This window comes from Pleurodeles waltl, chromosome 9, assembly GCF_031143425.1.
Source record: "Pleurodeles waltl isolate 20211129_DDA chromosome 9, aPleWal1.hap1.20221129, whole genome shotgun sequence".
Classification (NCBI taxonomy): domain Eukaryota; kingdom Metazoa; phylum Chordata; class Amphibia; order Caudata; family Salamandridae; genus Pleurodeles; species Pleurodeles waltl.
In genome coordinates this window covers 889,261,533-889,289,060 of record NC_090448.1, presented here as the reverse complement: position 1 = coordinate 889,289,060, position 27,528 = coordinate 889,261,533, and the positions used below count along the sequence as shown (strand labels likewise).

General features: G+C 43.1%; 1 protein-coding gene across 1 annotated transcript in view; it reads right to left on the bottom strand.

Moving 5' to 3' along the window:
- The window catches only part of UNC79 (unc-79 homolog, NALCN channel complex subunit), a 770,017-nt gene that overhangs the window by 528,918 nt on the left and 213,571 nt on the right, over window positions 1-27,528 (bottom strand). Inside the window, exons 18-19 of the mRNA XM_069208227.1 lie at window positions 18,330-18,551; window positions 4,886-5,113 (exon numbers count right to left, since the gene is read on the bottom strand). Coding sequence (XP_069064328.1) covers window positions 4,886-5,113; window positions 18,330-18,551 — 450 coding nt within the window. The remainder of the gene's footprint in view (window positions 1-4,885; window positions 5,114-18,329; window positions 18,552-27,528) is intronic.

The following is a 27,528-nucleotide window of genomic DNA, read 5'->3' as shown; positions in this document are numbered from 1 at the left end:
GCCCCCCCTGGACACTTTCGTGACTCTTGGACTTGGTCCCCTTCCTTTACAGGTCCTCAGGTCCAGAAATCCGTCTTCAGTGTTTTGCTGGTGCTTGTAGTTCTTGCAGAATCCCCTATCTCAACTATACTGTCTTTCTGGGGTCGTAGGGTAACTTTACTCCTGCTTTTCAGGGTCTTGGGGTGGGGTATTTTGGACACCCTTTCTGTTTTTTACAGTCCCAGCAACCCTCTGCCACTTTCCATAGGCCTGGGGTCCATTCGCATTCCACTTTTGGAGTATATGGTTTGTGTTGCCCCTAGGCCTATGTCTACCTATTGCATCCTATTGTGATTCTACATTGTTTGCACTCCTTTTCTTACTGTTACTTACCTGTTTTGGGTTTGTGTACATATAATTTGTGTATATTACTTACCTCCTAAGTGAGGGTATCCTCTGTAAGACCTTTGGCATATTGTCACTAAAACAAAATACCTTTATTTTTAGTAACTCTGAGTAGTGTGTTTTCTTATGATATGGTGCTATATGATATAAGTGGTATAGTAGGAGCTTTGCATGTCTCCTAGTTCAGCCTAAGATGCTTTGCGCAGCCTAAGCTGCTAGAAACACCTTTATTCTACTAATAAGAGATAACTGGACCTGGCACAAGGTGTAAGTACCACAAGGTACACACTATAAGCCAGGCCAGCCTCCTACAGGGTCTAGTTTGAATAAATGTTTCCTCTTAATGTCAACATTGGGGTAATTGCATTCAGTTAAATTTGTCATATCAGTCAGCAAATATCCATGTTGGATTTCTATAGGAAATGCTACTATCGAATCCCCTAAATAACTTTTTGCTGCCTTTACCAATCTGCACGGAACTTGAAATGAAGAATATGAGCTAGATTTGCCCAACTTGAGTCAAAATGTGTGCAGATTCAGCAAACAGCAACAAAGTTAATAGTAAATAAATAAGTATATTTCTCAAGGAAGTTCCAATTCATGTGAGTCCTATGCTATAGTACTCAAGCTATACCCTACTGATGAGCCCCAGGTAAGGCAAAACCGGTCTGGGTTTGCTTGCGGTCCCTTCTGGTGGGCCTCAAATGGTACAATGGGACAGAGTGTTCCTATGAGGAGCAGGGCCTGTACTAATTTGCATAAAGTGAGCCTTTATCTAAAGCTGCATGGTGGGCACAATAATGTGGCCCAAGCAATTGCCAGCAGCAAAAATGGATTCAAGCATTGCATCCACTACCTTGATCTTGTTGCAGTTGATGTCCTTGGTATGAAAGGTATGTCCAGACATGGGTCCCATGCTCAGTGTGCCACAGGACTCTAGCTACACCCTACTGACAAGCCCCACTTAGTGCTAAAACAGTCAGGGTTTGCTTGTGGTTCCTTCTATAGGAGTTTCACTTGGCAGATTGGGACAGGCTGTCCCATAAAGAGCAAGTTCAGTCCTAATTTGCATATGATGTCTCTTTGTCTAGAGTTGCATGGTGGTGGGTCAAAATGATGAACTGGAATGTGGCCTGAGCGACTGCCAGTGACTGGGATTAATTCAAGCATTACATCTATGAGCTTGTTATTCTTAATGGCTTCAGTAAAACAAGTGTGTCTAGATTTAGGCACTATGCTCACTGTGCCATAGGACGCAAGCTACAACCTGCTGAAAAGGCCCCGAAACTGTTGTGGGGTGCTTATGCTCCCTTCTGGAGGGGACCTTGCCTTGCAGTTTCAATCAGATGTTTCCATGAGGAGCAGATTTCGCTACTGATTTGCGTAAGGCAGGGCCTTTGAATAGAATGGCATATTGGGCAAAAATTGTGTCAGAGTGATTGTCAGTGGCTGAGCTTAATTCAAGCATTTCATCCACCACATTGTGGTTGGTTTACAAGCCACAACTGCAATCCCATAAACATTTCTTCCCAAAGCATTCAGTCTTTTCTTTTTCTGGTCATACTGATGTCTCTCGTGCAGAAGCTTGTCTTTTCCTGACTGCTGAGACTATAACCAGGTCTGATGTAGGGTCTTGTCTCAAATAGGCAATGTTCATATGGTTTGTATTTTTTAAGGAGTTGTGGAGTTGCTGACTTTACTGCAGCTGGAGTAAGGAACCTCTCTTAAGATAACTCTGCAAATCATGGGACCAACAGCAATATGGGCCTGGGAGAAGGTCAAGGCTGCAAAGACATCAAAGATGTTAAAACGTTGAATGAAATTCAAAATTCTACCAATCTTAAAGACAAAATGAAGGAAAATTTGGTTATAAACATGCTCTGTTCATGCACCTCACCGATCACCTCACCAACTACCAACTTCTTGACGGCACAGTCTGGCTTCAGGCCCAAACTCACTACTAATGCAGCACTCATCACCTCTCATACAACGTTTGCATGATCATAGACAAACGAGACACTGCAGCACTCATCCTACTAGACATCTGGACACCATTTTCATCAGTCCCCTCCACTAGATCAACATCAAAAGAGCCACTTTTCTCTGCCTAAGTTCCTTTTGGACAGACAAAACTGAAGCTGCCAGGCTGCCACCAAACTTTAGCAAAGCCCACAAACTCATGTGTGGAGAGCCTCAAGGTTCATCCCTCAGCCCAAGCATCTTCAACATATGCATGAACTCTCTGTCCAATGTCATCCGTACACACATCATCAACATCCTCTCCTATGTCACAGACACACTCCTCATTCTCTCCCTCTCAGGCAATATAAGGAACAAGTTCAGCACCTGCATGACAGAAGTCACCAACTGGATGAAGTGCAACACAAACAACATAGACTTAGTGGTCTTTGGCAAGAACACATCAGCATGGGACTCCACCTCATGGAAGGCCGACTTTGGACCCACACCCACCCAAGCACACACACCAAGAACATCGGGATCATCACTGAGAAGAAACTGGTAATGACTACACAAGTCAATGCCATCACCATATCCAGCTTCCACACCCTGAAGATGTTGAGGAAGATTTTCAAATGGCTCTCAAGTACCACCGGAAAAAACGTCATTCATGTTCACATCAACAACGAGGTGGACCAGGGGAAAACATCTACATCAGAATCACCAAGGAGCTCTACAGAAGACTACAAACCATCCAAAACTCAGTAGTCTGACTCATCCTCACCCTCTCATAAAAAGCACACATCACAACAGGGAGCTCCACTAAAGTCCTCACTCGCAAATTCAAGACATTACACAACATAGGCCTCATCTACCTGAGGAGCAGCATCTCCTTCCGCCAATCACCTAGAAACCTCCGATATGCTGGACTCTTACTTGCACACATCCCACCCATACACAGAAATAAATGAGAAGGCCGGGTGATAGTGCTCTACAAATACACGTAGCATAACATAACGGAACAGAACATGTTTTATCGCATGGTGCCACAATGTGGTTTTATTGTGATACCAAAGGAAGTTTTTTACACAAGGAAATGAAAATCATAAATGCTAGTCTGTTTACCTATTCAAGGAGGTATCTAGGCTGTTAACATTGAGGTCCCTCCATCCAACCAGAGATTGATTCGGTTATATTAAGAAAGAAGTGTTCTTAGGTCCTTAAGTGTGCGTAGGAATATTCTGTGTTTACGACTTCAGTGAGAAACCTACAATGCAGAAACATGGGATCTAGATGATCCTGAAAGAAGGGACTGCAGGAAATGTTTGCAGCATGAAGGGCATTCATCAAGATGTTTTTCACATGGTAGGAATATGATTAATTTGAGAAAAAGTAGAGGAAATATGTTCTTGGAGAATGTTCCTCCAAAGCAGGTTCCATAATTGTATTTTTCTCCTGAATCACACGCTACCCAATTGAAAAACGTCTTCATGTCTAAGAATCTATATAAGGTGGCTCAGACTAGTTGAATAGGAGCTACCAGTAGCTCACAGACACCTTCAGATTATCTCACATCCTTGAGTTCAATTTTAAATAAGCACAAGGTCAAATCTTCATTTTCAAATTAATGGAACGCTGTGTTCATTTTACATTATTATCATCAGAAAGCAGGGCCTGGTAATGAGCAGTGTTCAGTCAGATTTATGACCCAGGCTGGGACTGGGTCACAGTGGTTAACAACTGAACCACTGAGGTAATGAACTCCTAAATAAAAGTATTTGTCAACTCAGTATAGGAGCTGTGAACAAAATGATGTTTCTGAATGTTTTTAAATGTCAGAAAATTAAAATGGAAAGTGATCTTAATGATCAAGTTAACTCTGCATTTCAATTTTCTCCCATTTTTAAGTATTGCATTAAGAAGCAGTAAGCCCCTTACTACCAGTGGTCAGTAGACACTGTGCCATAAGTATAACTCAAAAATACAAAATTTTTGTTAAAATGAGAGTAATGAAAAATGCAGAAAAATGGTCCACATTATGAACTTTTTTGCAGAATATTTTTCTGCACTTTAAATTTCTCCCAGTTTAAAATAATTGTATGTTTGTTTTATACATGTACTGGTTCCATATATGGCGATAGGTATATTCCGTGCTGTAAGTACATATGACACAGGCTCTCAGTCACCCGTACAAATATGTCCCAGTCATACACACGTATGTTCAAAGATCCCAAAAGAACGCACTCTCACTGACACACATGGTAGTCCTTTTACAATCCCCTTAGTCATAGTATTTGGCTCAAACCATAGTATCTGTCTCTATGGACATTAGGATTAATGTAAATGAAGCTGGGTGTGGGGGTGCCTGGTAACAATGCGTAAGTTGTTTAGCCTTCAGTGGCTCACAATGATTTTCACTGATCAGAAGTAATTCTGACAACAGAAAATGCTGGAGACCCCTGGTCTATATCAATAACCATCTCTGTAAACCTCCTTCCAAAATCTTCTCAAAGGCCCCAATAACAGTTTTTTAAATACCTACCACTAATCTGATTTCTATTTTTGGTGCCAGTCGCTCCAACAGCTCACACGCCAGCTGATAGCAGAGTATGCTAGACTGGCATAGGTTGCATTCCACTGCTTTCTCGTCTTTCTGGCATGTGTGAGAGCCACCCCAGGGTGCCTGGAACACATTGTTTATAATGGAAATGATGTCTTTGGAAAGGTTGTTCTCCAGACCCATTGTGATCCCGTCATCCTGTAACTCCATCTGCAAATTAGAATGACGAGAGAAAGAGCAAGAATTGTACATTAGCAGATGACTGTTTGCAGGTGGAACTGCTGATGCATTTTTAAATTGGCCAGTAACCTAATTGGCAGGTACAGTACAAATATGGCATACTGAAAATTGCATTGCAGAGTCATTCTCTCTAGTAGAAAGCAGTAGATCACTGGCATGGCACCAAATAAGCTGTATATCTTCTGTTTCACAGAAAGACATCACAGACAATGTTATCAAGATGATGAAAGATCTGCTTCAGATGTCCTGTGAACAATCGTGCAAAAAATATATATGGACAGCCTGGAAGGAAAGAGACTATGTGGTGATATGATGGAACTGTTGAATTCCTTATGAGTTTAACACAATGGAAGAAGTGACAATATTCCACTGAATGTGTGGCTCACGAAAAAGTGACAAATAAGAGTAGTTACTCTGTATCATGAGGATGTTATGTATCAAAGAGTGTGTGTGAGAGATCAAGTGCTTGGAATAACTATCCAGCCATTGTAGGGTGGATAATCTCAGTTACATTGTAATATGGATACTCTCAGTGTCATTGCAGGGTGGATCGTTTCAGTAACAGAAACATGTAGAAGAGGCACAAGGAAGTAAAGCCAGACTCAGAAGAAAATAAGTTACTTACCTGTAACTATAGTTCTCCAGTATTGGTATCTTTCATATATTCACATGCTTGAATCATTCCCAGTCGTCGAGATGGGAGTCCCGGTACAATTTTCATAAGTAATGTTAAAACATATTGAAGAGAAAAAGGCCCTAGGCCTCTTCAATTTCATAGTCTATCAGAGTCATTTTGTGAAAAGGACCAAACCTGATCCTCCACCAATCAGGCGACAGCACCCTTCAGAACCTCCTGAGAGAAGCTCTAGCACCTCAGATTTTCGAAGCACAAGTGCTTATATTATGTTGAATATATGTATAAATAGAAAGAAAGAGGTGAAGTGAGCTTCTCCGGGGAGGCGGGTGGGTCGCATGTGAATCTATGAAAGATTCCAATACTGGAGAACTATAGTTACAGGTAAGTAACTTATTTTCTTACTCCAGTATTGGAACTTTCATAGATTCACATGCTTGAATCAGAGTAGAAAGCAATAACTATGCACATTGGAAAATGACAACATCTTTAATAAACAAATTATCTTAAACCACAAACCCTTCTTATCATCATGCATAAATTGATGAAGTATATGAGTGTACTGACATATGTCTCTCTCTCTCTATATATATATATATATATATATATATATGTATATAAATATAAGTATCTCCTTATCTCTAATATATATAGAGATATACCTGTGAAGATACATGATGAAATTTGAATAACAAACAAGTAATAAAACATCATAAGACACTACTGTAACATGATCAATGTCTGAAAACCCACTTACTTATGGGATTATGATAGCGTTCTCTTATCTTTAGATGCATTTCTTTTTATTTTTTTATTTTATTTTTTTAATGTGCATACCTTTTCTAGGATGGAGGGATGGAGGAGAAATGGCTCACCTTCACCTGAAGAGATTCCTGAGAACCACCTGGCCCACTGCTACCTCTCCGTGCGAGAGGGACTCCAAGCAATAGTGCTTAGTGAAGGTATTTCAGCTCTTCCATGTTGCTGCCCTACATATGTCTTGTAGTGGCACTCCGGCAAACAGTGCCGCTGACGATGAGACTTTTCTCATCGAGTGAGCATGCACAGATGACTGCAAAGGTTTGCCCGCTGCCTGATGGCAGAAGCGAATAGCAGAGGCGATCCATCTAGAAATAATCTGCTTTGATAGCGGGTACCCCTTCCTAGGAGCACTGTATGCCACAAATAGCTGATTAGAGTGCCGAAAAGCTTTAGTCCTGTCCAAATAAAATTTAACGCATCTTTTCACGTCTAAAGAGTGTAATGCCCTCTCCCCTGGAGTAGATGGATGAGGGAAAAAAGACTTGAAGACCAAAGGTTCGTTCATGTGAAAGTCTGACGGAACCTTTGGAATAAAATGAGGGTTAGTGCGCATTAGTAGTCTATCTTGTTTAAGCTGCAGGAATGGATCTTGGATGGACAGCGCTTGCACCTCACTGACCCACCTAGCTGATGTAAGAGCTATCAATAAGGCGACCTTCCACGACAAGTATTTGAGGGAAGCACGGTGGATCGGTTCAAATGGATGCTTCATCAGTTGTGCCAAAACAATATTCAAATTCCACGAAGGCGGTGGCGGTCTGAAAGGAGGGTAAACCCTGAACAGCCCCTTCAGAAATCTCTTAATCAGCCGAGAAGAGAAGAGCGAGGGTGTCTCATCTGAACGTCTGTATGCAGCTATGGCTGCTACATGAACTTTAATGGACGAGTGTGCTAGGCCAGATCGAGCTAACTGTAAGAGATACGGCAATATCTCTTCTGGTGGTGAAAGTAGAGGGTCGATTTGACGCTGATGACACCAGGCACAGAATCTTTTCCATTTACACTGGCCACGCCCCCTAGGACGAAAGGACTATCTTTGATATTGCAGGGTCCCTAATGACCTTGCCGTGTCTGTGTCCGTTTTAATTGACTGTAGGGCTTCGTCCACATGTTTCCCAAATAGCGCTTGGCCATCAAAGGGTAAGTCTAGGATCTTATTCTGGACTTCTGGGCGAAATGAGGTGGCTTTGAGCCAGCCCTGTCTTCTTAATACACCAGCACCTGCAAGCTGTCTGAAAGCAGTGGTCGCTATATCCATTGCACAGTCTATAAGCTCTGCAGACGTGCGTTGACCCTCTTGTACAGTCTTATTTGCCTCTGATTTTACGTCTTCTGGCAGTTGATTAATAAACGGTGCAATATCCGCCCAAAGCTGTCTGTCGTATCGAGACAAAATAGCCAAGGAGTTGGCAGCTCTAAGCACTAGGCTGGCCATAGATGAAAATCTTTTCCCTCTGTTATCTAGCCTTCTACCCTCCTTATCTGGGGGCGCAGAAATCGGAGCAGAAGGATTTTTTGATCTTCTTTGAGCCGCCTGAGCTACTACTGAATCTGGAGGAGGATGTCCTGTCAAGCATGTTGGTGCATCATCAGGAGCTTTGTATTTCTTATCCAGACGTGGTAAAACTGCTGTGACTGTTGCCGGATTAGTCATGACTTTAAGGCCTTCTTCCCACAGGTAGTTCACCATCGGGATAGAGCGCACAGACTTCTGGAAGGGCTCTTTAAAATCATAAAGGAAACAATCTGTTTGCTTCGTAGGTAGCGGTAAAGCAAAACGCTTGGCTGCCCTCTCTAGGAGATTGTGAAAACCTCCAATGTCTTCAGGTGGGGACTCCACCTTCGAATGCGAAGGAGAAGATGGAGCAGGAATAATATACTCGTCCCACTCTGAGTGAGTATCTATGAGCTCTCCTTCCTCCTGATCTCCTTCTGAAATGTCAGTGTCTTGGGGAATTGTCATGTCCGGGGTGGCCACATCTGTGAGATGCAAAGACGTTGGTCTTTGATGTGGAGTAGAAAGACCAGAAATGGGCGATGGAGGAGGCTGTTCTCCTTGTGGAGGAAACCTTCTGTTGTAATCCACTAACATCGCTGTAAGGCCAGTAAGCAGGTCAGAAGGAATATACGTTCCCTGCTGATACTGCTGATGCTCCGAGCAAGCCTGGGGATCATAAGCTTCCTCATATTCCTCCTCTTCCTGGTATTTTACATTCAATTCAGAGGGGCTGTGGGCTGTTCCAAAAGGCCCATCTTCATCTGAATCTTCATCTCCCTCCAAAAGATGTACTGGTACCAGGGAGGATACCTTACTAGGTGAAGTGTGGGTTGGAGTTAACTTTTCTGTTCTTTTTTGATGTTTTTCCCTCGTCGACGGTGTCGTCAACGACGTGTAGATTGACTTTGTCGTGGACGGTGCCGTCGACGCTGGATGCACCGTTATTTTAATAGCAGAAATCGACGACGGTAGGGCTGACACTGACATCAGCGCCGTCGACGATGACGAGGTGTAGACGGTCGTCGACGCTGATGTCGTCGTTGCAGTTCTCGTCGACGGTGGTGTACTTGTTCTCGTCGACGATGTCGCCGACTGAGCCGTTGACGATGGAAAACCTGAAGTAGCTGTTGTCGTCGGCAATGCGCCCACCGACGGTGCCGTCGACGGGGAATCCGTCGACGAGGCCTTTTTTCCAGTCACAGAGGATGGCTTTTTGAAAGGCACAGATGGTGGAACAGATGAGGATTTCCTGTACCTCTCAGAACTGGAAGCATGTCTTTTCCCCTCTTTACTTGAGAGTTTAGTTGGGGAAGAAGATGGGCTGCGACCCTTATAAGACCCTGAAGCAGTCTTTTTGAGGGCTTTCCTTGAGATTTGTGAGGGTGATCTAGAGCGTGATCTTGCCCTTTTAGTTGATCTCTTGGATGTTGATGATTCCTAACTCTCAGAATCAGAAACTGGATCCTTCCTATGCTTCAGTTTCTGCAGCCATATTAATAATCTGCCTTCTCCATCCTTTAAGGTCTTAGAAGAAAAAGTACGGCAAATCTTACAGTCTTTGGCTGAATGATCTGGGTACAGGCAGTAAATGCAGTCTTGATGAGGATCTTCAGAATGAAGTCTTTTCTTCCCACAAGTCTTGCAGTCTCTAAAGAGACTTTTTTTTTCTTTGTCAGACATAGTTGAAAAATATCTGACAAATCCAAATAAATGAGTTTCTCTGAGAGAAAAAGAGCTGTAATAAAGGTGTGAAAACAGAGCAGAGCTCTGAGGAGACTCCCTAGCACGACGTGCGGTAGAAAATCTGAGGTGCTAGAGCTTCTCTCAGGAGGTTCTGAAGGGTGCTGTCGCCTGATTGGTGGAGGATCAGGATTGGTCCTTTTCACAAAATGACTCTGATAGACTATGAAATTGAAGAGGCCTAGGGCCTTTTTCTCTTTATATGTTTTAACATTACTTATGAAAATTGTACCTGGACTCCCATCTCGACGACGGGGAATGATTCAAGCATGTGAATCTATGAAAGTTCCAATACTGGAGAAAATGAATGTCACATGTGCACCATTAATTCCACTCTGTAAGATTTGTATGACCTCTTATCTTTGACATATAATAGTATATCTCCCTCCGAAGCTGAGGAATTTGATTGTGCTCGCAACCCAAGATATGTTGGGAGTCAAAGGTATCCACGGAGGAGGGGAGTTTAGAGGCCCCAGTTGTTTACATAAATGGATTCAGTATTATACCTTTAGAATAACTGGTTAATGCATGTGAATGGCTGTCATTTATCTGACTAAGTGCAATAGTGAATATGAAGGGATGGAGAGGGGTGACCACAATATCTACTGCCTTACATGGGTTGGGTGTGTGTGGGTGTCTTGTGTAAGACTGCATATGACAGACACTGCACTGCACCATTTTCCTATATCTGAATAGTAACATGCCTTCAAATTGGAAAACAGTTTCTACATCAACTACAATTCCATACAAGGAGGAAATGTATGCAAAGAGCAATGAAGGACAAATTAACATTCCAGTAAGCCATGCTCACTGCCAGCCAGGGGACACGTTACTTGGGAATTGACAGTGTGGAAATGGTCCATAGAGGACGCCCAGGAAAATGTACATTGCACACATTTTAGAGGACTGCTTTACATACAGTTTGGTACAAGGTGTAAAATCATTCTTGAGAAAGAGTATTTCAGTAGGAATATATACAAACATGTAGGTATGACAGTGTGAATGCAATAAGCATGATTGCCTTGGTGAACAAATTAGTGGTGGCCTTCTGTTGAACTGATAGTGATGGTATCTGAGAAAGGACGCAAAACAATGGAACAACAGTGTCAGGGCAGATCACTTTACTAATCCTGAAGTTAAACACATCCTCCAGACCCACACACATGCACGCTGTCATCACTTTCAGGGTTGTCCATGTCAAGGAAGATTAGTTCCCCTGAATATCATTTATTTATCACAGGATAAGTTAATGATAATATATTAACAAGCGCCATTCACTCATGGACATTTCCTCCTGTGATCCACTCAGTGAAGACTTTAGAGATGAAAGACCTCTTGGACCAATGCAACACAAGGTGCATCTACAGCACCTAGCAATGCAGCCGAGACTGAACCCTCCACTGCAGTCATGCAGTGTCATTTTAGAGCTTTTTGTGGCCCTGAGCAACAAATTCATGGGGGTCCACTTTTAAAACTATTGACTTTTATTGACCATTTTCTGCTAATTCAAGCACAATATGCCAAACAATGTTGCAGCATTATGGCACAGCCGCATACATACATAATTCTGATTCTGCAGGAGTAGAGTCAGTGCATGTCCAACTTTTATGGCAACATATGGAAAACCAGCACAATGCCAGTCTCCCCTCAATGAGATCAGGGACACCTTCCAGTGGAAGGTGGTGCATATGAGACAGGTGAGCCAGTCAACACAGCATAACTGAGCTGAACAAGTTGCCTTCACCTGCTCAAACATCTGAAGTCTGAATCACCTGCCCACATTGATACTAACACTGAATCACAAGATGGTGACAGGTCCTGTGTCCATTTGTTCAACATTTGACGGCCTGGAAAAGCTCCTGATGCAACAGGAGATGGCACTGTCTATCATGATGCACTTTTCAGCAAGGGGCAGTGCCATCACTGTTGCTTCCACCACCCTCAATTCTTGCTCAAATATATCCATGTAAATGGCAAAGAGAAGATCAATCCATACTGCATAATTCCCAAGGCCACTTCAGGATCCTGCCCCTAATCAACATGATTAGGTCATAAATTAGAAATTTTGCTTTTGTTATGCTGCAGTAGCAAGCCTCTCATCCACTTGCTTTGAAATTGCATTTTTTGTTGCGCTGCTGTTCATGTCACGACTCACGTGCTCCTGGCGCCTGGAATTTGCAGATCTGGTGGCGTGGATCTTCAATGTTCGACTTTGGCCCAAAAAGGGGCGACTCTTTCTGGTAGCCACGGTGCTGTAGGCAATGGAGACGCCAAGAACAGACCGTGCCCTTCAGAAAATAGCGCCAGAGGGAAAAAAACCCTTAGAAAAAGGGGAAAAACCTCCAAACAGGAAGATTCCTGGAAAAAACAAGAACAAACAAACAGGAATCCAAAAGGAGCAAAAGTCAGGAAACACAGAATGCTGAAATCCAGAGCCAAAAGGTGAGGAAATCAGGAGCAAAGACACTAACTGAGCAGAAAGTGTTGCAGCGCAAAGAAAGAAGAAAACACAGCCCTTATATACTAAAAAACAGGAAGTGACCCACAGGAAGTAAAAGGACACCATCTTAGACAGGGAAACAACACATAGAACAGAATAGAACAGGAACCATAGAGAATAGGAAACAAGGAATGCTGGGAAAGAACAGGAATCTGGGAAGGGGGAAAAGACATAAAGAAAGGCACAACAAAAGACTGCAGAAAAGAAGAAAAGAAGAAAAAAGGGAAAGAAACGAAAAAACAGGTAAGAGGGGTCATAGACCCCTAGTATAGTGGAAAGCAGAAGGTAGAACGAGGCCCCATGCAAGTCTGGGGCCTCGAAATGCGCAGGAGGCTGGGGGCGCGCCGCGTGCTAGCAACGCGGTGCGCGGCCCGAGCCGAACGCCCGGCTTGAGTCGAGCTCTCGGCTCGCGCCGCACCGCGCGGCGCGACAGTAGGTCCCCCTCCCGAAGGTCCAGGTTTGAGAGGAAATAAACAGTGAAAGCGTTGAATCAGGAGAGGTGCGTGAACGGAAGATGCATCTTCCCAAGAGCATTCACTGAGAGGATAACCCTTCCAATGAATCAGATACTGAAGGCGTTTGTGAAAAAGACGAGAGTCACAAATTTCCTGTATTTCATATTCAGGAACATCATCCACGAGTACAGGAGGTGGACAAGGAAACTGACGTGAGTAAGGGTCAGGCACATAAGGTTTAAGCTGAGAAACATGAAAGACCGGATGAATCTTCCATGTATGAGGTAAGTGAAGACGGACAGTGACAGGATTGACCAACTGAAGAATACGGAAAGGCCCATAGTAACGAGGTGTGAATTTATTTTGAGAAAGACGTGAGGGTAAGAATTTGGAGGAGAGCCAGACTTTATCTTGCGGATGATAGTCTGGATTGGTTGCACGTCTCTTGTCTGCAGCCTTCTTCATATATCTCTTGGTATGTAACAAATTAGATCGAATTAGTCTATGGATTTGGAGAAGGCGTTTGGAGAAATAGGTAATAGCGGGTAAAGGAGAGTTGGATTGTGGAGAAGTAGGAAAAGAGGTAGGATGAAAACCATAAGAACAGAAAAAGGGAGTGACCTTGGAGGCACTATGGACTGAGTTATTGTAGGAAAATTCAGCTATAGAGAGGTAAGTGTTCCAGTTACTTTGGGTAGAATTGCAAAAGCATCGAAGATATTGCTCTGGTCCTTGGTTCAGACGCTCGGTCTGGCCGTTGGTCTGAGGATGGAACCCTGAAGACAGGGCTCTATTAATATTTAGTGTTTTACAAAAATGCCTCCAAAATCGGGAAATGTACTGAGGGCCTCTATCAGATATTATGGTATGTGGAAGTCCATGGAGACGGAAGATATGATCAATGAATATTTGACTTAGTTCTTGAGAAGTAGGTAGCCTTTTCAGGGCAGTGAAATGAGCCATCTTCGTGAAAGAATCCACAGTGACCATGATGACCCGGTTTCCTGCTGATGGTGGGAGTGAACACATAAAATCCGTAGAGATGGTATGCCATGGGGCCGGTGGAACAGGCAAAGGCTGTAGTAATCCTGCCGGTCTGGTATGGGGTATCTTGATTTGGGCACATATGGGCCAGGCTTGAACGTATCTTTCCACATCCAGCTTCCAGGTAGGCCACCAGAAAAATCGTGAAAGAAGTTCTTGTGTGGCCTTGATGCCTCTATGACCAGCTACAGGTGAATCATGGCACATTTGTAATGCCTTTTCTTGCACCTTGTTAGTAGGGAGGAATATCAGGTTTTGATAATAAAAATATCCTTGTTTCTTATGTAATAATGGTCTTAGTTCTTCTATGTCGTGGTCCGATAGGTTGGCGTATTCCAGTTGTACTTCTTCCAGGAAAGACTGAGCCACTCCAACGATCTTACTGGGTTCCAGAAGATACTGAGATGAGGAAGGAGTACACTCTGGATATCGGCGAGACAGAGCATCAGCCAGAATGTTTTGAGATCCAGGAATATATGTGATGAAAAAATCGTACTGACTGAAGAAAAAGGCCCAGCGGGCCTGACGACTATTCTGGCATACAAAATTTCGTAAACATTGTAGGTTACGGTGGTCTGTCCTCACCTCAAATGGTTCCTTGGAACCCATCAGAAACTGTCTCCACTCAAGGCAGGCTGTTTTCAGAGCCAATAATTCCCTTTCCAGTACAGAATAGTGTTGTTCAGCTGTGGAAAGGATATGAGACAAGTAGAAAACAGGATGTTCAAGACCATCATCCTCTTGTCGTTGGAGTAAGACAGCTCCGATGGCTCTCTCAGAAGCATCAGTTACGACTATAAATTGTTTGGTGGTATCTGGATGTCTCAAGATGGGGGCTTGGGTGAAGGCTCTCTTTAATTCTTGAAAGGCTGCTTCAGCCGCTTCAGTCCAGACAAACCCTTTCTTTAAATTTTCCTTTTTTAAGGTGTGAGTTATGTGGCTAGTCAGTCTGGCAAAGTCTAGAATGAATTGTCGATAGAAGTTTGATAACCCTAGGAAACATTGTGTTTCTTTTATGGAAGAAGGAGAAGGCCACTCTAGGATAGCTTGTACCTTTTCTTGATCCATAGTTATGCCGGTGGGACTTAAATGATAGCCCAGATATTTGACTTCTGTCATGTCGAACTCACATTTTTCTGGTTTGCAAAATAGTTGATGAGCACGAAGTCTTTGAAGAACTTGTTTCACATGGGAAGAATGGAGTTCAGGATTTCTAGAATAAATAAGAATATCATCTAGGTAGATCACGACTGTCTGATTCAGAAGGTCTGAAAACACTGAGTCCATAAATCTCTGGAAGATTGCGGGGGCGTTAGTGAGACCAAACGGCATAACCCTATATTCAAAATGGCCAAATGGAGTCCTGAAAGCTGTCTTCCATTCGTCGCCTTCTTTTATGCGTAAAAGGTGGTAAGCTCCTCGTAAATCTAATTTAGTAAAACGTTGAGCCCCTCTGATAGCTTCTAGTATGTCCCTGATGAGAGGCAAAGGATAACGATCTTTAATTGTTATTTTATTCAGACCTCGAAAATCCAGGCAAGGACGAAGATCCTTTGTCTTCTTGGGCACAAAAAAGAGAGGGGCCCCAGCCGGAGACAACGATGGAACAATAAGACCACTCTGTATATTTTCGTCCAGATACTCTTTTAGAACTTCCCTTTCGGGTTCCGTGAGAGAGTACATCCTCCCAAAAGGAACAATTGTGCCGGGTTCCAATGGAATAGCACAATCATATTCTCGATGTGGAGGTAGCACAGGTTTCAACGGTTTTTGGAAAACATCCTGAAACGCCAAATAGTGGTCTGGGACCCCTTGGACCGTATTAATGGACATACCAGTGGCACCTTCAGTATCTAAGGATCTTTTCGGAGACCAATACTTGTCGGAAGTAAAACAGTTCTCATGACAAAATTGCGAAGACAAAGAAACTGTCCGGGTTACCCAATTTATATACGGGTTATGTCTGATGAACCACGGAATTCCAAGAATGATGGTATGGTTGGGGGACGTGATAAGATCGAAGGAAATGTGTTCTTGATGATTTCCCACCTGTAGACTTAACATCAGGGTAGTAGTGACTACAGGACCCGAAGATATCAAGGATCCATCCACGGTGTGTACCTGTTCGGGTACTTCTTTTGCTTGTGTAGGAACTTGGTGAGCAGCAGCCCATGTCTTGTCCATGTATATACCACTAGCACCACAGTCTAGTAATGCCATAGTCTTTTCTTGACGACCGTCAGGAAGTTGTAACAGGACAGGAAAAATGAACAAGGCGGTTGTATTGTCATTAAAGGAGCTGATGGAAGGTATAGCTGTAAATCCCGTCCCATCCCTTCTTACAGAGGACGGGAAGTGGCGTTTCCCGAAGGCCTGGGCGGACGTACAGGACAGGTACGAAGCATGTGACCAGCAGAACCACAGTACAGGCACAACCCTCTCTTGCGTCTGTCTTCTCGTTCACTAGCAGAGAGCGGACCTCGGGTAGCATCCACCTGCATGGGTTCCCCTTCGATGTCTCTAGCAGGAGTGCGAGGTTCCTCAGAACGCTGCAGGCAAGCTCGTGAGCTACTTGGCTGGGAAAACCCTCTACTCCTTTTCTTTTCCGATCTCCGTTCCTGAAGACGATATTCGATGGACAGTGCTTGATCCATCAGGCCACGAAGATCTTCCGCTCTGGTAGAATGTACTAGTTCATCCTTTATTTCTTCTTTGAGTCCTCTACGAAATAAAGTTACCAGAGTACGTTCCACCCAAGTGGTCTCTGCCGCCAGCTGACGAAAACGGGTTATATATTGCAGGACGTCTTGAGAGCCTTGTTGGATGTCACATAGGGCTTCTTCAGCAGAGGCTTCCAATCCAGGACGGCTAAACATCTGTTTGAAGCGACTCACAAAGGTGGAATAGTCCGACAATACAGGGTCGTTGGAGGACACCATCGGGGTTGCCCAGGCCAAGGCTGGACCGGTTAAGGCACTGATAAGATAACCCACCTTGGTCCTGTCGTGGGAGGATTGGGTAGGTCGGAAGGCGAAGTACACTGTTAATGCATCCAGGAACTCGCAAAGCCTGGTTGGTTCACCAGAGAAACAAGGGGTAGAAGCGGAGATAGTTGGAACATCACTGGTGCGGAGAGCCAAAGCCTGTCGTAACGTAGCATTTTCATTGCGTAGTTGTTGCAATTCCTGAGCTTGTTGCTGAATCGTGGTCAAAAGAGATTGTTCCGGATCTGCAGCAGCCGCCACTGTGTCATCCATGGTGTTTGAGGACGTCGGAATGGTTAGGCGCTGCAATCTGTCACGACTCACGTGCTGCTGGCGCCTGGAATTTGCAGATCTGGTGGCGTGGATCTTCAATGTTCGACTTTGGCCCAAAAAGGGGCGACTCTTTCTGGTAGCCACGGTGCTGTAGGCAATGGAGACGCCAAGAACAGACCGTGCCCTTCAGAAAATAGCGCCAGAGCTAAAAAAACCCTTAGCAAAAGGGGAAAAACCTCCAAACAGGAAGATTCCTGGAAAAAACAAGAACAAACAAACAGGAATCCAAAAGGAGCAAAAGTCAGGAAACACAGAATGCTGAAATCCAGAGCCAAAAGGTGAGGAAATCAGGAGCGAAGACACTAACTGAGCAGAAAGTGTTGCAGCGCAAAGAAAGAAGAAAACACAGCCCTTATATACTAAAAAACAGGAAGTGACCCACAGGAAGTAAAAGGACACCATCTTAGACAGGGAAACAACACATAGAACAGAATAGAACAGGAACCATAGAGAATAGGAAACAAGGAATGCTGGGAAAGAACAGGAATCTGGGAAGGGGGAAAAGACATAAAGAAAGGCACAACAAAAGACTGCAGAAAAGAAGAAAAGATGAAAAAAGGGAAAGAACGAAAAAACAGGTAAGAGGGGTCATAGACCCCTAGTATAGTGGAAAGCAGAAGGTAGAACGAGGCCCCATGCAAGTCTGGGGCCTCGAAATGCGCAGGAGAGGCTGGGGGCGTGCCGCGTCCCAGCAACGCGGTGCGCGGCCTGAGCCGAACGCCCGGCTTGAGTCGAGCTCTCGGCTCGCGCCGCGCGCAGTTCATCGTATTTAGGTTTTGGTCTACTGTTTGGTAAATGAAGAAAATCAGGCTTAAGGCTTTTATTCAATGTTGAATGAGTTAGTCTGAAGATTGTGCCTCCTAAATACGGCCTCCAGACCCTGAACTGTGCTGCAGCAAGGTGGCACTAAATGTCCTTTGGTCTGTCCACTTACAAGGTGATCCATGTTTTTACACTCCCTTACTTCTTAGTTTCCCCAACAACTCTTGTGCCATGACCTGGAACCACACTTACTCCGAAATATGTTCATCTCAGCTTCTGTACTTAGTACACCTTGGGCACTTCCTAATGGAACAATTAAAAATGGAATGATTATGCTGATGTTCTACCATCTCTAGTGCTGTGTAAACACTAGAGTGGACATTAATATGGCACAAATATCAGTCCCATGCATACCTGCTTTAGAATGAGATCAAACATGAGGATGAAGCAGTTTAGGTTCATCTCTTCTTCATCGCAGTCAAAGTCAATTGTCCTGCCAGCACCATGGCTGTAGTTCTTCAAGGGACTCCGGAAAGGACTCCGCATGGGGCTCCGGAATGGGCTCTGGAATGGGCTTGGAAAAGGGCTCAGCATACTATGCTGGGCTCTGCGTCCAGGGTCTGAAGCAATGCTCCCCTGTGTCAAAGAAAGAGACAGATATCTTACAATGATCAAATGGAATCATATTTACAGACATGCCTAGTGCACTCTCAGTGCACCCTCAATATCTCTGGGTTTCAAGGCACACATTAATAGACAGCTTCGTAAACTAGTATTAAATGTTCAGAATAACAATTACCACTAAACCATAGACTCACTGTTAGAAATGGGTTTTTTGGTTGGCAGTCAGGTTACCCCCCTGTCCAAGCAAGGACCCTCACTCTAGTCAGGATAACCCTCAGTTAACCCCTGTTTACACCCTTGGTAGCTTGGCACAAACAGGCAGGCTTAACTTCAGAGTCTAGGTGTACAGACACACAGTAACTCAGTGAAGACAGTACAAAATGTGTGTGGGCAGGCAAATCCCTTTCAGGTGTAAGTGACCACTCCTCCCCTTCCTCCTAGCACAGATGGTTCATCAGGACATGCAGGCTACACTCCAGCTCCCTTTGTGTCACTGTCTAGAGAGAGGTGCAAACAGCCCAACTGTCAAACTGACCCAGACTGGGAATCCACAAACAGGCAGAGTCACAGAATAGTTTAAGCAACAAAATGCTTACTTTCTAAAAGTGGCATTTGCAAACACACAATCTCAAAACCAACTTTACTAAAAGATGTATTTTTAAATTGTGAGTTCAGAGACCCCAAACTCCACATGTCCATCTGCTCCCAAAGGGAATCTACACTTTCATCATTTTTACAGGCAGACCCCATGTTAACCTATGATAGAGATAGGCCTTGCGACACTGAAAACCGAATTTGGCAGTATTTCACTGTCAGGACATATAAAACACATTAGTATATGTCCTACCTTAACCATACGCTGCAGCCTGCTCATGGGGCTACCTAGGGCCTACCTTAGGGGCGTCTTACGTGTAAGAAAAGGGAAGGTTTAGGCCTGGTAGGTGGGTACACTTGCCAAGTCGAACTGGTAGTTTAAAACGGCACACACAGACACTGCAGTGGCAGATCTGAGCCATGTTTACTGGGGCTACTAATGTGGGTGGCACAACCAGTGCTGGAGGCCCACTAGTAGCATTTGATTTACATGCCCTGGGCACCTCTAGTGCACTGTACTAGGACTTACCAGTAAATCAAATATGCCAATCATGGAAATCCAATTACACATACATTTTACATAGGAGCCCTTGCACTTTGGCACTGGATAGCAGTGATAACTTTTCCAGAGTAACAGAAACAGCAAAAACAGAGTCCAGCCCACATCAACAACCTGGGAAACAGAGGCAAGAAGTTAGGGGAGACCACACCAAGGATGCCAAGTCTAACACTCATGAACAACATTTTTTTTATTAATTATTATCACTTTACTGATTGGAAAGATAAATTAGAAAGTTATCCTTTTCTGTATTCAAAGTTTTTAATATAGAATGTACACAGAACTAAGCATCAGGTGCTCTGCCATTCATTTTGTAAGTTATGCCAAACATTGGTTATGAGCATTGTTGGAGGCTCTATGAGTAGAGGTAAGTGCACACCTACCACTAGCAAAGACCCCCATGACAATGACAATGTTAGGTCCAGTCAAGGTCTCAAACCATCAGGCCCTGGCTCAACCCCTGGTAGCTTGGCAACGAGCAGGCAGGCTTAACTTAGAAGACAGGTATGTAAAGCATTTAAATACACCAATACAGTAAATAAGTAAAACACAACACAAAATAAAAATCCCACACCAATTTATAAAAATGATATCTTTAAAATGTCACCAAATTACAAAAATCCAATATAGGGAACCGGAGTTAGGAATTTTTAAAGATAACATGAAAGAAAATTGATTTCTAGTGCTTAGAAATCAATAGTGCCATCTGTTTGTGCTTGACCAGGATAAAGTCAAAGTTAGAGGCAGACCGCAATGGATCCCTGCTCAGATACACTAAACGGGAGGCCTGGTCATAAGTTTACCATTGTACTTCTCTCAATGTTGCGTGGTCCTCTTCAGCAAGCCGATTTCGATGCAACGTTGTCCAACTGCTTTTCCGCGAGGCTCCAGTCAAATCCTGGAAGTCTAGAGCTCCAGAGCTCTCAGTGGAACAAACCTGAAATCCTGGCCGGGTCGCAATTGAAGGTAGACAGCTTGACTCACAACACCGGGTCGGTCCACTTATTGAACTTTTTCCAAAGGTTGCTCCAAACGTCTCCAAGCTTCTGGAACTTCCTCCTGAAGTTCCTCTTGAGGGTGCAAAGTGTCCAAAACATCAATCCAATGGTCAAGAAGCTCTGACATAGTCCTTGGAAGTTTAGGACTACAATTCCCACAATGCATCTGGCCAGATCCTTAAAAGGCCACTGAACACACACCAGGCTGGGAACTTTTACGACAGTTGGTGCAGGCAAGCTCTGTTAACCCGTTGCTTTAAGGAAGTCCAGTCCTGAGTCCTTTTTGAAGCAAGGCAAAGTATTTGGGGCTGTTGTTCCAGTGTGCAATAGGAGCAATACTTCAGAGTGATCTACTTGGGGTTGCAGACCAGGGTTCCATCAGGACAGTCCTTCTTTTCTTGGTGGTTTCAGGCAGCAGATCTGAGTTGCAATGCAGCTCAACTACATTTATTCAATCATCCTGGGGACAAGCAGGGGGTACCCCGTCCAATGAGATGCATGGTGCCACACAAAAACATGACAGCTTCCTCCAAACTGTGGCATTTTCTTGTCTCATAAATCAATGCACTTTAATCTAAGATGCATGATGGACAATTTCTGATCAGAGGAGCAATACCTGGTTAAACCAACCTACTGGTGTGGCTCATTTCCATTAAAACCCCACCTCCAGAACATCTGCAAATTCCTTTCCTGAGCCTGCTATCTATCTGTGAGGTACAGAGTGAGAGGGCAGGCCTGGCTGGTATTCCTTTTTGCCCAGCTTCTTTTGACGCTCAGTTTGATTTACCCAGCCCCCTTCCTGGCCTGGCCTCTGCAGCTGCAGACCTCCCCTATCCGATAACTTCTTCTCAGTACAGGTCACTTATCACCTCATCAAAGTAGCCTGTCTAATTCTGTTAAGGCTGACCAATTAGGAGAGGCTACCAGCAGGCTGGATTTTGACTTACAAAAAAGAAAGTCATGTAGATTATTTTCTGTATTTATCATGATAAATTCAACAGTGGCAAGTTGTTGGATTTATCATTATCAACATTTTGAGTCAAGTTTCAAGTTTATTCTTATTATGTTATAGAACTCCATAGAGGTCCACATATAAATCCAAATACATACAAATATATAGTACAATTTTAAGCAAACTAAAACCACGCACCCCACGTAGCGACATCAAAGTACATAAAAACAATAGTTATTTCTGATCGATCTTTAAAATAGATTTCCTTCAAGTTTGGACAGTTGAAAATACGCTAAAGATATACCATTCCATCAAGAAGCAACCACACAGTCAAGTGGAATATTCAGTATACATAGAGATAATATTTCAATTAGGTTCTTAGAACAAATTAGGGAATACATAACCTCAACATATACCATAAATACCAAATGAGTCAATACATGTAAAAGTAAGACCTATACTCTTAAAAAGTTACAAACACAATAACAAAATACCACAATTAGTCATCTAAAGTGACTTAGTATGATTAAAAAATAAAAAATTGACTAATCATCTATTCATTATCAATTCAAGCTATTGAAAACAAACACCATTTTACTCCCTATATTACAATTTTGGTCTGTGCTTAAGAGGAAAAACTTTTTGCAGTATTTCGATTAAGAATTTCTTAAATCCATTACAAATATACCACTAATATCTCGCTAATAAAGTTTTTAAAAACCCTTAAAAAAGTTTCAAATTTTGTAACAAAAAATGTCATTTGTGGGAGCAAAAAGTGACTTTAGTAAAACAGAGCCGGAATAAATGGACAACTGTTTCAAATCGGCCTTAACCAGATCCTCTGGTACTGCAAGAGTGCCTGCCAGACAAATGGAACATGTTTGAGATCCTGGAGACCATTATTATACAGATTACACATTGCTGAGGAACCATACCATTAAGCTAAGAGGGTGTTCAAAGGGAGCATACCGTGCCTTTGAAGGAGCCAAAAACGATGTTCCCTAAGAAGTAGATTCCAGGAAATGTAAATTTGTACTGTATTAATTGTACAGGAATCAATCATGGATTCCCTTCATTAGGGAGCAAGCCTCCCTATCTGAGTTAAAGCTCAAAGCTCAAGTTGCTTGTTTTAAACAAATGTTTAATTGCTGACTGGAAAAGGAAGAAATCAAGGAGGAATGTAATTGCAGCAACAATAAAGTTTCTATAAAGTGTTGATTTCTCTTTTAAGCCCTCTAAAACCTCTTTCCTTAACCAATACCTTGATGTGTCGTAATCACCCCTTAATAGGCACGCAATCCAGCGCACCATCCCTCAAGGCCCTAAACATATGCACATCTCAGCCCAAATTCTAATCTTAGAACTGTCACTGAATGTCCTGAGTTAACAGAGGACAAGCTTCTGAGGGCTCTACCTTAATTCTATTTGGAAACCCCCAGTTAGAAATTTTGAGCAGTTCAGTGCCATACAGAAGAGAAGCAGGTTTCAAAGCTCGAAAGACCTGCAATAGAAGTGTGAAATTTCTCCTCCCTGTGGCCCTATAAAGGGAGCCCAAACCCTTAACCTGGGATATTGCTTTAAATGTTATTTTTCATATGGGCTTTGACACTTAGATTACTACAAACAATCTTCCCCAGGAAGGTATATTGCTTTACAAATTCTAATGTATGACCCCCTTGGAACCATGCATAGTTTCCATATCCAAGTTTTCTCCTCCCATGGACACACATGACTTTGCTTTTGGATATATTAATCCTCAAAAAGTGGGTTTATTAGTTCAATCTCTTTCTGAGTTGGAGGGCCCAACAATGAAGTATCCTTCAATATTCTACAAATATTGATGACTCCCTTATGTGCCACGTACAGTCCCTGAATAAAAGTGACCCATCTGGATTAATCAACAGCAACAGGGAAGGATCTAGCCTTTGTACCGCACCCCTCCGCGACGATTGACAAAAAAGACCTCGTCTGACCTTTGAAAAGCACTTCTTTAAGTTTTATCGAAAATCTATCCTCCTCTTCTATTTTTAGGTGCAGCCTCATCTGACTCCTCCTCCTTTCTAAAAGCTGCACTTTAGCTTGCCTCTCTGGAATGGGAACCCAATATTTCTCTCTCACTAGGGAATTTACTTCCTGATTCAGACACAGGAGGGCTCTGGGAATCCCCTTTGGTCTCACAACTGAAGACATTAGCTTACGAGCTTTAGTTAGCAACTGCATAATAATAGTTAAACGCTCTAATCCTATCTCTACCCAATCTGGGAGTCTTCAAGGGTAGCCTCTAGGAGGACTCTCAAGCCTGAAATTGCCTTGAAGTCCCAGAACGTCCTTCCGGTTTTCCTGCTAAACTTCACGGCATCTCCATCAAACCTCCAAGAACCAACAGACGACTTACTAAAATTTGCCAAAAGAATAAGGGGATTATGGTCACTGAGGGAGGATTTGAGAACTTTTAAATCACTTTGCAAAGAAAAGGAGGTACAACCCATCACTACATAATCCAAAATTGATCCTCCCTCCCCTCCGGTGCTTTATGGCTATATGAAGCGGAGGATTCAGAAGGGCGCCTCCTGTTCGCTATCAAACACTCTCCCTCTTCCAACAGAGTCACCAGAGTTTTCCCTCTGTTGTTGGTTTTTATTTTAGGAGGAAAAATAACTGGGGGTGGGTATCTGCAGGGTATCATCTTTTTCAGGGTCCTGCAACTGATCCAACACAAAATTAAAAACTTTACAATTCAAATCCCCCACAATAATTATATGTGGGGGACGTTCCTTATCTGTCTCTTTCCTAATAAAAAAGAAGACTTCCCTAAAACAGCACTGTAAAGAGCCTCCAGTGAAATATAAGCATTGAGCAACAATAACAGTAGGATTTTCCGATTACCTCTACCTTTAAACAAAGATACTGCCAGAAAAGATCACTAGGGTCCATGGCATTTAATGTTACAAAAGACATGCCACCCCACCCTTTGCAGGACCCCTCCTTGACAGGGATGCTTTGCAATCTAAGATGATAAAATCCTCCCAAACCAAATCCTCAGTACACCCTGTCTCCTGGAGAGAAACAATATCCACCTCCAAAGAGCACAAATAATGCAACGTCTCCCGGCTACTCTTTTTGACAGCAACATTCCATGATATGATTCTTAATGCATTGCTAATAGGAAGGCTGTTGAGAGAAACTACTATGCGTAACACTGGATAATTCACCAGGCAACCAATTCCATTTAGAAGGGTCCTCTTTTAGCATTCCCCGGGCGGGGGATGTGGGCAGTACACTAATGGATACCTGTCTACCCCACTTATCCAGATGGATTTTCAGGCCCCTACGGTCATGTTCCCACCTCCCGACAAGAGCCTAGGAGGTGCCCAGTAAAAGGCTATTGCTTGGTGCATGCAACCTGTCCTCTTCAAATACTGGAATTAGATCAATCCATCTCCTTTGCAAGCATTCAGAGTATCTTAAAACCGTATTTGCTATGAGTTTGCAGTATAAAGTAACCCTTGCTTTAAAACCGGCTTCAGAGGGTATTAGAGAGATCAGGTCAACGTCACTGCCATTAATAGGTTTTAAATTTACAATCTCAGATAAACATTTGAGCAATGAGTGCCTATTTAAAATTAAATCTGTATTGAACAGGGGGAATGAAATCTACCCTGAGAGAATCCACAAAGCGCCATAGGGGATCAGGCCCATCAGGAGGTGGAAAGCTCCTTTTCAATCTCATCTCTGTGAAAGAGGAAGCCATTGGGTTCAAGGACGATGCCCTGTTTTCTCCTAAAGGCTCTGTCATCCCCATCCTCCATCCTTCCTTAAGCAGACCTGGGAGCAGAATGTAACATTAGACGGGGTGCTTGTGAGGGACAAGTTCTACCATCTTCGGTCTGTGTTACAATCGTACCCTCTCTGAAGCAAAGCTTCCTGTGACCCTTTTTGGAAAGTCTCCAGAGGGTATTTTTCCTTCTTCCTTCTCAGATTTTCCTTTCCGTTTCCCTCCTCAACCTGTGAAACAACCAACTCACCTGCACTTGCTACCGATATGGACCCTAATTTAAATATGGGAAACATGTCCTGAACAACTCCCTCTCCATCCCCAATCAGATTCTTTCTAGGGGAGGGGGAATTAAAGATAAATCTTATAGAATCCACGGGACTCTCCGTACCTGGTGCATTTGCCATAGACTTCTTAGAAAGTGGTTTACCAGCCTGCGATGAAAAAAATATTTGACAGACAGACCCTTTCTGGGTATATCGCGTACTTGGCTTCAAGCCCCATCTAGTTCCCCTGCAACATCTGGGCTTGGGGCCTTTTCTGATTGGCTGCTTACAAGCTCCTTTAAGATTTCTGTAACTGTGTCTATGTTTCTCTGATTGGGAGAATGAGTGAATTTGAAGCCATAGACATTTCTGATTTTGAGAAGTGCCACAAGAACAATTAGGCTGCATAGTAGCAACAAGAGGCCTTTTGGAAGCATCCATAACTACCCCTTCATTCAACTTACTTCCTATAGAGTATCCTTAAATATAATTTAGACTGAGATGCAGCATAATTTCCTATTGCATCAGTGCATTACCGTTTTACTGCAACCATTCCCCAGGTCACTGTGTGTCCTACTGAATCCCTATTATTCCTTGCAAGGGTCGAAAAGTCGTTGACAATCAACAAGACAGACTTTGCGTTCCTTTCATTCCATAGATAAACTGCCCTATGGATATATTTGTAAATAACTATATGGAGGCTGTCTGTATGATTATATATTAACACACAAATGAATGTTAAACAACAGTGATTTTCCTAATTTACTGTTTTTTTGTAGTTTCTATTCAATTGGGGAGCACTTTTATGCACTGTGTCAGTGTTTTTTTAAAACAATCTGTTTGATTCTCAAGGAGATTTATAATAAATGTCTTCTGTGCATTTTAGTACTGGTGGCATAATATATTTTTGTGATAACTTTGACAGAATAAAAACTGTCCAGATGAAAGAGTTGGTTTGGTGATTCATTCAGTTGAAGGAACTGCCTTGGTGTACAAGAATTTTTAATGAGTTTCATGTGAATCTGTGCTATTTTTAGATACTAACCCAGATTCAAAAGGACATTTGGGTCGCTTTTGTAACTAATTAAACAGAACAGAATCTGAGCCCCCAAACAATGTTTCTAACAACTTTAAAATTGAGGACAAAAGCCTTTCTAGACACAGTGGAGAGACTAAAACTGTCATCTCTTCCTTGGATGGATGAAATAATCGGTAATCCCTTGCTTCTAGGTTTGGCGTTCTGGATATATGGGATTTCAAAGGTGAGGACTCTGAGGGAGTGCTGCTAAAAAGCTGCAACCCCATGGGTGCCGCCCTAATCCGGGAACTCCCCATCTCCACCTCCATGCTGCAATCCTGATGCCCGTATCTCCTACACAAGTCTATGTCCAAATCAGGGAGGTGAAATCATCTCGAACATAAGGCGCTGGAGGAGGGCGGGGAGAAATACGGGGATTCTCAGATCCCTCTTTTTTGTCGGTTATGGAAAGGTTGAGTGTAGGATGGGGAGAAGGTGAACCAGTGGGGGGAAGGACTGTGACACCCTCTACAGTATGAATGAGTTCCATCTGGTTATGAGCAACTTTTCCCTTTCACAACCACACTCAACGTACACACCAGGTAACAAATTCACGTTCATATTTGATCCCCCCGTTTTAATTCTTCATCATATTCGCCTCCTCTTGTGACAGTCTGTCTTTTTCTACAAGCTAAATAACAGATTTTTCCCTTCCAGCATCATCAAACCGGCATCCTTATTACGTAGTGGATTTGATTTAAACTATTCACAAGCCCTCCCCTGCAAAGCAGTATATATTACTACCATATACAGAAGAGATTATGTAG